The sequence below is a fragment of the Lagenorhynchus albirostris genome, chromosome 19 (assembly GCF_949774975.1).
Source record: "Lagenorhynchus albirostris chromosome 19, mLagAlb1.1, whole genome shotgun sequence".
In the NCBI taxonomy this organism is placed as follows: domain Eukaryota; kingdom Metazoa; phylum Chordata; class Mammalia; order Artiodactyla; family Delphinidae; genus Lagenorhynchus; species Lagenorhynchus albirostris.
In genome coordinates this window covers 27,490,522-27,500,468 of record NC_083113.1, presented here as the reverse complement: position 1 = coordinate 27,500,468, position 9,947 = coordinate 27,490,522, and the positions used below count along the sequence as shown (strand labels likewise).

The 9,947-nt window shown below is 52.5% G+C and overlaps 1 protein-coding gene across 1 annotated transcript; it reads left to right on the top strand.

Annotated features, from left to right (window-relative positions):
- The first annotated feature begins 687 nt into the window (after window positions 1-687).
- SNX20 (sorting nexin 20) lies at window positions 688-8,798 on the top strand. The gene is made up of 4 exons (XM_060131574.1): window positions 688-800; window positions 3,937-4,075; window positions 5,541-5,692; window positions 6,958-8,798. The coding sequence occupies exons 2-4, from the start codon at window positions 3,946-3,948 to the stop codon at window positions 7,624-7,626; spliced, it is 951 nt and encodes a 316-aa protein (XP_059987557.1). The 5' UTR covers window positions 688-800; window positions 3,937-3,945; the 3' UTR covers window positions 7,627-8,798.
- Window positions 8,799-9,947: the final 1,149 nt, after the last annotated feature.

Below are 9,947 nucleotides of genomic sequence, written 5' to 3'. Positions count from 1 at the left end.
TGCTCCGCAACGGGAGAGGCCACAACAGTGAGAGGCCCGCGTACCACAAAAAAAAAAAAAAAAAAAAAGAAAGAAAAGCAAGGAATTGTTCCCCATCAAAATCAGGACTGGGGAGGGGAGGAATCATAGCTGGGGGGAGATACATGGTAGACTTCTTGGGGGCGGGGGGAGCAGGAGAGGTTTAATTTTTTGTCTTGTTCCAGCCTCCTGCACTCCAGGCCACAGTACGGTTGGCTACAAATCACGTAACTGCCCAGAGGTTTGGTTTCCCTGGTACTTTCTGGCATGTGGGATGCAGCTTCCGCCAGAGAAAGGCACTCTGAGTCTACCCGCCCCCAATCCGGCCCTGGCTCTGCATCCCACCAGCTCTCTGCTCCAAGCCTCAGTTTCCCCATCTGTCCTTAGAGCAGGATGGCCCCCATCATGCCTAGCTCAGTAGGGTAGGATAATGCACATTAAAGAGCTTTGGGAACTAAGGTCCGAAATGCCAGAGATTGTCAAGGACCCTGAGGGTCAGACAGGCTGATGTGGGAACTGAGATCCAGGCCCGCCCTGCCATGCTAGGTCCTGCCCAGCAGGGCGGCCTCAGACTGTTAGCTGAGTTCACTAGCATCTTTCGTCAGCCAATGGGCTGGGGCAACCAGGAGCGGGTCACACAGCTTATTTCCTGTTTTCATACAGGGAACTTAGCAAAGTGGCAGCCACTGGCCTGCTCACCCAGAGCTTGGAACAGAGAGCTGAAGGGGGCCATGTGACATCCCTCCTGGACCCCTGGACACGCACAGGACCAGAGACCTCAGGTCAGTGTCTGACCCCAAGCTCAGTGGGCCTCTGCCCACCTGTGGCCTGAGGCCCTGCCTCCTGTAACCGTCCCTCGGTACCTCTTGGGGGCAGGGTGGTAGGGAGAAGGGTTGGTGACAGATACGCAGGACTCCCCTCAGCGCATTGGGGCAGAGCAGGGAGCAGCTCCTCGACCCTCCATCAATGCCTTTTGAAGTACCAGATGCTTCTCCAACCTCTCTTGAGCCTGGGGAATAATCTACCAAACCTGTGTTTCTCAAAAAGTGGTACCAGGGAAAGCCTGTATCAGCACAGCCCTTGGGACTGGTGCAAAATGTAGAATCCAGGGCTCACCGCAGGACCTGCTAGATGGGACTCTCTGATGTTGGGAGCAGGAAGTCTGCCCCTCGGCACCTCCACCTCCACCCCCGCGCCTGAGGAAGTTCTGATATATGCTTACATTTGGGAGTGTGCCCATCCAGTGTCTAGGATCTTCTGTCTCCTAGGTTGGACCAGGGTGCTTTACTCTGCTGGAGTTTCACCCCTGATGGAATGTCCCCTCCTGCCCCCTCAGAGAGGTAGCATAGGCTCCGAAGGGGGCCCTGTGTGCCCATCAGAAGAAGCCTGGACATGGCAGGCATCCCTTAGAGGGAGAAGTGATGCTCAGGGCCCCTGGGAAGGAAGGAGCAAGGGTGACTGCTCCCGGAGCTGGATGGTGGAGGGGCTGGGCGCTGCTGTCCGCTGGGCCAAGGACAGGCCTTCGAGCCAGGAGTACCAACACTTGTCATATTTTGTCGTAAAGCCTAGAAATCTTTGCTCTGTGGGGTGTAGAGATGGGAGGGAAGGGCCCACAGAACACCATGTACAGCTGTCCCCAAGGAGCTCTTGGAGTCACAGGATTGCTTTCCCCATTTCACAGATGGGGAAACTGAGGACTAGAGACTCCATAGATGCACCAGTGACCACTTTCTCTCCGCCGCTTTCCAGTTTCAGCCAATCCCATGAAAGAAAACCTAAGGGAGCTGGCTTTGGCTGCTGAACTTGATATTTATTCTAAGCTCTGCGTTCATGCTCAGCTTTGCCAGGTCTTTCCTGGGATACCCAGCCAAGGCCATCACTCCTGGGGTCTCATGGGGTCTCTGGGCAAACAGTGCCCTGCTTCTGACCTGGCCCCAGCTGCCTGATCAAGACAGCAGAGCTGGAAGGGCTGGGACCACTGAGGCCAATTCTACTCGCCATCACCCATTTTACAGATGAGCTAACTGAAGCAGGTACATAGGAGTGCCCACAGGAATCACTGAGCCCCCAAGAGTCCTGGCTACCCAAAGTCCGTTGGATAAGAGTGTGTGGACCACTTGCTGTCTTGCCTGGGCACCTACCAGAATATAGGGAATCTGTTCCTAGCCATCCATCATCTAGGACAGGGTTGGTGGCCACACCTCTCAGGTGGGGAAACCGAGGACTGGAGATATTAAATAACTTGCCTACGGACCCACAGTTGGTCAGAACAGAAGACCTGACTCCTTAAGGGGAGAAAGCTATAGGGTACTCAAGCGTGTGCAGCCCTGGTCCAGCCATGCCCTGCTCTGTGCCTCAGTTTCCCATCTATATAGGATGAGGCTGGACAGAGGGTCCCTGAGAGCCCCCCACTGGACACCAGCACAGAGCCCCCTGGAGGATGCCCCAGGGTTCCTTTCACCTGACACAGCAAGAGCACGTTAAGAAGGAGGTCAGGGCACTTGCACCCTTCTTATTTTGAATTTCTGTGCCTAAATGGTGCCCCAGCTACTCGCTCCATCTGAGCTGATGTTTTGTTTTGGTTTTTTTTTTCAGTACGCGGGCCTTTCACTGCTGTGGCCTCTCTCGTTGCAGAGCACAGGCTCCGGACGCGCAGGCTCAGCGGCCATGGCTCACGGGCGCAGCCGCTCCGCAGCATGTGGGATCCTCCCGGACCAGGGCATGAACCCGCGTCCCCTACACTGGCAGGCGGACTCCCAACCACTGCGCCAACAGGGAAGCCCCTGAGCTGATGTTTTAATTGGCCCTTTTTCTAATTTGTCTCAGACATTTTAACTTGTATTCCAACTCACATCTTCATTCAGCCATTTATTTCTCAAATATTTCCTAGAGCATCTATCACGGGTCAGGTACTAATAAAAGGGACTAATACGGTATCTGGTGTGTGCGCAGCCCTGATCTGGTGCCTGACTTAACACTCACACCAGCTTCGTGAAGGTTATTGTGCCCCTTTTGCAGGAAACTGAGGCTCAGAGAAGTTAAATAACTTCCAGGCACCGGCTCATCTTGTTCACTTACCTGGGTCACAGAGTTATGCATAAAATGAACCCCAGGACTCCCGCTGCCCACCCTCCCCTGAGTACCAGGGAGATGATTCTGAAGTCAGACCAGCCTGCGTTGGTGCCCTGCCCACCATTTACCAGCTCTCGATCCTGGGCAGCTCAAAGTCTCAGTTCTTTTACCATAAAATGGAGACAAAAACCTCCTACCACGCACAGCTTCAGATGAAGTGAGGGGGTGGGTGTTGAGTGCAGGATGTGTAGCGTGCACACCACAGGCATTGGCTTGGCTGGCTGGTCACGCTCACGAGCCATGTGACTCGGGCTAAACCTCGGTTGCCTTATCTGTTATTGGAGTCCCGATAGATTATCGTGGGTGTCAAATCAGATAGTGGCTGTGAAGAGCCTGCGTGTATGTGAAGTGGGTATAACAAGTTGTTAGTAAATGTTTGCTTCAAGATGAAGGGAGAGAAAAGGGAAGGATACATTCCAGCCTCCTTGCTTTGGACACTGAGATTTTGTTTACACGTGTAATATGAAATGAAATATTGGTTTTTCTGGACAAGCCAGCAGCTCTCTCTCAAGTCATCATTAAGCTACTACCTTTGCTTAAAGTCACCTCATTTAAAATTCAGAGCAACTCGATAATATAAGGATGCTAACTCTAAGAGAAGGTCATGCTCAGCCTGGGAGCGATCAGTCCAGCAAAGAGCCAGGCCCAGGTTTCACATCTGACAGTCGGGCGGATGGCTAGGTGGGCAGTGGAGGGCTCAGCAGTGGGGACTGTGGAACCCACCAGGACCCACCAGGAACCCCAACACAAGTGGGCACTCACTGTTCTCTCTTGTTTTCCTGGCAGCCTTGGAGCATGGCAAGTCCCAGGCACGCCAGGAGCCCTGGATGGACAACACCCATAGCCCAGTGCATGGCAGGGACCAAGCCGAAAGCATCAGCCCCTGGCCCAGACCTCCCACGTCCAGGACCTGAAGAGCACTTAGGTGGGCTTGAGGCTTGGGGCTTGGTCGGGGGGATAGAGGTTTGAAGACATTTGAAATACAAATGTGCATACTTCAGTGGATGCCGTGAGAAACAGGGCAGCTCACTTAACTTGTGTTATCCCGAAGTAGACACTGAGACAGGGATTCGGTGCAAGTGGTTTATCCAGGAGACAAGGCCAGGAGGTATGGCAGGGGAGTGGGAAACCGAGGAAAGGAAGGGCAGGAAACCAGTACGGGATGTCGATGAAAAGATTACCACTGTGGGCAACTCGGGTTCTGTCCCAATGGGGGTTGTCTGGGAGACCGTATGGATCACACCTTAGAGCTGTCCCATCCCGGCGGCGAGGAGGCCAGCCTGCTATCCCCTGGTCCCATCCTCCATTGGCAGAGGTACGCTCCACAACGTGCTGCAATGGCCCAAGAAAGCCCTCACGGGGAGAGTCCCAGGTGCTTCCGAAAGAAGCCAGTGGGATGTTCCACAACAGTCAATGCCAGTGAGGGGGCATGGCCGGGCACTGACAGTGTCTGCTATAGCGCCAGCTCCTGGAGCAAACATCTGCCATGTGCATGCAACCCTTCAAGATGTGCTGGCTGACCACCTGCTCTGCTCCTGGCCCTATGCAGGCACTGGGGAAGCAGGAACAGTCAAACACCGTGCTGGCCTTCAAGTTTAGTAAGGAAACGGATCTGTAGAAAACAATGTAAGATGCCATGGAAAAGGCACAGGGACAAGGTGGGAGGCTCTCATTCTAACACCAAAGGGCAGTTGAAATGATATATGGGTTGGGTCTTGAAGGACACATTGGAGAAGGGCTCCTGGGACACATGTCCCTTGAAATAAAATGTACAGTGGTTTGTGCGTTTGGGGAGAGGAAGGATTCTAAGCTTTCCCAAGATTCTCAGAATGGCCTAGGGCTCAAGTGAGGTTTAAGAAACACTTACTTTTTGAGGCAGGGAAAGAGGATGGCATTTGAGGCAGAAGAAGTGGTATGTGCAAGAAAAAGCAGGGAGTGTGGGAAATGAGAGGAGAGAGGAAGGGCCGACCAAGCTGAACCTGGAGCCCAGCATCCTCAGAGCTCCCCCCATCATCCGCTGGTGTGCGCTCAGCCGACAGTAGGGAGGGTGGGAAGCCACCAGCCACATCCCTGCTCTTCCGGAGCATGGGGTTTCACAACAGGCAGAAGTGGACGACGTACCACAAACACACTGCATTTCACAACCAAGGAGCCTCTTGGGGATGCTGGGCTCTTCCAGGTTGCCCACGGCGAGATGGATTCAGCCAGGTTGGGTGTAGGGGTCTGACTGATGCCCGACTGGGCCTATCCAGGGTGGAATGGAGGAGAGGGATAATCACAGCATTTCCAGATTCCCACGGCTCATCCCAGACAGACCCAGCCATCTCCCCAAGTCCTTGCCCCCAAAGCACACTGACCTGTGCTAGTCCTTAAGAGTGTGGTCCTTCCAGATGCCCACGACAGCCAAAGCTCCAACTCCAGCATGACCACACGGGAGCTGCAGGAGTACTGGCGGACCCAGAAACGCTGCTGGAAGCACGTCAAACTGCTCTTCGAGATCGCTTCCGCCCGCATCGAGGAGGGGACAGTCTCCAAGTTTGTGGTAAGCAAAGACCAAAAAGTGATGGCGCGCCTTCACGGCCTCCTTCCTGGCCCTGGGCAAGGCTGGTTGCACCTCAGTCTCCCTGACCAGGAAATGGATTGACACACTTTAACTCACAGAAGTCTTCTGGCAAAAAAATGGTCCAAAAGTGAGATTCCACGCTCAGCACCGTGACGACTGGAGAGTCAAGGTGCCTAAGGCTAAGAAGCAAACTGCCCAGTTTAATCCCATGTTACCCGGTATTATCATCTGTGTCCCTTCTTCATTGTTTTTGATATCCTCATATCATTTTTATTATGTACCTCAGTTTTTCTTTAAAGTGGATCACTTTTTAAAAACACTGAATGGATTTATTTCAAAGGGAAATACCTTAAATGGAAAACCAGTATCACACGGCATAAGAAAAGGTCATTATAAAAGTAAATACAAGGAAAGCTCAGGGCTGTTATTAAATTCTAGCTGGTTACCATGGCAGGCGGAAAGCTGGGCTTGGGGCTGTTTTTCTTTGGAATGGAATTTCAGCCTATGTTGGGGGAGAGGTTAATGACTATGGAAGAGCCACACAGCCTTTCTTTGCCCCCCACCATTCCCCAAATGGGAGTGGAGTAATAATAATAGCTGACCCTGAGTGCTGACTACACGTCATTGTTTCAGTGCATTGATTCATTTAATCCTCACCCAGTGAGGCAGGCTACTATCCTCATTCTCTGGATGAGAAAACGGAGGCTCAGAGAGGTTAAAGTACCTACCTAAAACCACACAGCTAGACCGTGGTGGGCTGGAATTATAACCCAGGCAGTCTGCGCCCTTAATCAGCATTCTCTTGAAAGAGAAGAGAAGAGAATAGTTTTCTTACTTATAACATCACTGCCAGTATATCACCTAAAACCATCTCCCAGGAGTTCCACACCTGGAAAACACAGATCTTATTAATTCAAGCCTCCCAGTTCAGGAACCTGAGGCCCAGTTTTGACCACTAAAACCAAGAACGCCCCAGGTCCCCCGCACGGCAGGTTCCTGTATGGCCTTTCTGCCCCAGGATGCCTCCACGTCGCTGTGTTTGTTATTCTCCGGTTGACTCTTGTCACGATTCGCTGTTACAGCTCAGCAAAGGCTAATGGCAATTTAAAACAGAATTGCAGAAAACCAGCCCCCATTTCCAGGGTATGCTTTAAGGTCATCGTTATTTTATTTCCCGGGCTCTCTCTGTCAGTTCAAACCCTCCGTGACAGTGTAGTCAAAGGCCCTCTCTCTTTGCACCGCAGATGTACCAAATCGTCGTCATCCAGACGGGGAGTTTTGACAGCGACAAAGCCATCCTGGAACGGCGTTATTCAGACTTCGAGATGCTCCAGAAGAAACTCCTAAAGACCTTCCGGGAAGAGATCGAAGATGTCGTCTTCCCCAAAAAGCACCTGATGGGGAACTTCACCCCGGAGATGATCTCCGAGCGCAAGCTGGCCCTCAAAGAGTACCTAGGTCTGCTCTACGCCATCCGCTGCGTGCGTCGCTCGCGCGAGTTCATCGACTTCCTCACGCGGCCCGAGCTGAAGGAGGCCTTCGGCTGCCTGCGCGCGGGGCAGTACACCAAGGCCCTAGACATCCTGGTGCGCACGGTGCCGCTACAGGAGAAGCTGACGTCCCACTGCCCCGTGATGGTGGTGCCGTCCCTGTGCGCCATGCTGGTGTGCCACCGCGACCTGGAGTGCCCCGCCGAGGCCTTCGCCGCCGGGGAGAGGGCTCTGCAGTGCCTGCAGGCCCGGGAGGGCCACCGTTACTACGCCCCGCTGCTGGACGCCATGGCCCGCCTGGCCTACGAGCTGGGCAAGGACTTTGTGTCCCTGCAGAAGAGACTGGAGGAGAACCAGCTCCGGAAGCCCGCCCCCCGGGGCTTCACCCTGAAGGAACTCACCGTCCAAGAGTATCTGTACTGAGCCACTCCCCGGGGAAGCTGGAGAACTGGGGATCACCATGGCTCGTGGGCTTTTGGGGGTTGATTCTGAGCGGAAAGAGCCACTTTGGGCTCTAGCTTGTGGGATGACTTTGAACAAGCCCCTCCTCTGGTCCTCCATTTCCCCATCTATGTTAAGCGGAGATGCTTCCGGGCATCCTTGGAAGCCTCTACTTGTGTCCTGTGTCCCCTTCATGCCAGGCCCACTTCGTCTCAAAACCACAAACCCAGCCGCCAAAACACTGGAGAGTCATATCAACCTTACTGGGGTTTCTGTAGGTAGCTGGAGGAGAGGTTTAAACTGCACATCACAGACAAAGCTTGATCCATTTCCTCAGAGACATCTCTCTTTAGCTGCCCTGAGGCTTTCCTCTTTGTTCCTCCCCCTCAACCTTGCTGGTAAGTATTCCCACCTATCATCCTAAGTATTCTAGCTCTTCCCTGGTAGGCCCAACTCAGCAAGACAAAAGGTCACCTACTGCTCCTCAAAGCCAGCTTTGTCCCCAGGATGAGCCATACGTCATCCTTTGAAGGGTGAGAGGATCCTGGGCTAGAACCAGCAATCATTGCCTGGGGTTGGTTTCCATTTGTAAGGCAACTGTCCCTTGAATGGACTTTCTGGATTACGTAGACATAGCCCTGACAGGACCTCTGGGTAGAAGAGATTGAATGCTCGACGCCTCCCCATCTGAAGGACAATGGATTGGGATGCCCTTAACCGAAGTCTGCTGTCAGGCCCCCCAGGTGAAGTGGATTCTGGGCCAGTGACCTGGGTTCAGCGCAGGGCAGGAGTTGATGGTACAGGCTGGTTTGGACCCCATATGCCTATCAGGCTAGTAGTCCCTGAAGATCTAAACCATGTGGCTGAGGTTATTATCAGGGTGAGGCTGTAACTTGGGAACCGTAACCTGGGGCGCCACACTGGCCTGAACCAAGATCTAGCTCAGCGAAGAGCAGTGGGCAAGCATTCACTGAACTACACCGAACATATTCAACAGCAACACCATGTGGCAACACCTGGAGTGGCCCAACCAGGCTCCTTCCTGGAGGTTAGACACAGACTGACACCTTCAGAAAAAGAAAGTTTTCAAGTATCTCAATTTACTCCAGGAGAAGGACACTTTAAGTGGGAGAGATTGGATTTCTTGGAAATCTGGGCAGGTGGATAATTAAAGTGTTAAACGGAAAAATAAAAAGAGCTGCAATTCTTTTGTAATAGTAAAGAAGATCATATTGATTTTACAAGTCATTTCATCAAATACAAAATGCTGCTGTCAACTGTTAGACGCACCAAATATTCACTAAGAAAGAAAAAAAATGCCCAACATGGGGAGTTTAGTAGGCGTTTCCAGCAAAAAGCTGGGAGACAAAAAAGAGTTAGCTCCCAATGTAATGGTCCACGTAGAATAAACCTGCCTTGTAGAAAGGGACAGTGAGGAAAGGCATGAATCAAATTTGACACTGAGTGGAGAGTGCGGACTCTAGAACTGGAACTGCAAACTGGTACTCACCCAGGTTTGGGGTCTAAACACACACAGTGTGGTCCCAAATCCTCAAGCTGAGAAGTCATGGTAAAGAGGTTTCAGATGCAGGTGTTTCAGGTACCTTGCACCACAGATGCAAATTCTGAAGGAAGTGAACATAGATCCAGGCCAATAGAGAGGAAGATGCCATTGACTTCAGAGGTGCTAAAGCGTAGGGGGTGGAGGGTGACTGTGCATCTGAAAATCACATATATATAGTGTACTTGTGTGTGGTGTCGAGACAGAGGAAAAAACCTTACGCAAGGTAAAAGGGAACTAAGAAATCATATGGGGGAGTTTCCCATCAGTACCCTTAAAGAAGGGCTGGGTACCACAGAGTAAGGAAAAGGACTTACTCTGGCTTCTGAAAAGGGCCCACCCACAATGCATAGCTTCAGGCCTCCCACGTTGTCTCCTCCTGGTGATGCTAGATGCTGCCCTCCCAGTTCTTTTGATGGCCTTGGCCTGTAGGTCCACTGGTGTTTCTTCAGGCCACGCACAGTGTGTCTTCATCCACTCCGGGTGTCCAACGGCCTCTCCTCCTGACATCTCCCTTTGCCGCAGAAGTCTGAGACCCGCTCATTTCTTGAGTTCCTGGAACAAGTCCTTGAATTCCTCAACCCCTCCTCCAGGAAGCTTTCCTTGTGGCCCACTGTGACCCCACCAGGGTACCGCACTTCCCTGTTTGCCTGGACCCTCTCCCACCCGACAGTATTGCTAAGTCTTTCTTTCCAGGGAACTCTGGAGTGGTGGTAGCTGGGATTGGACCCTTTTCTCCTGA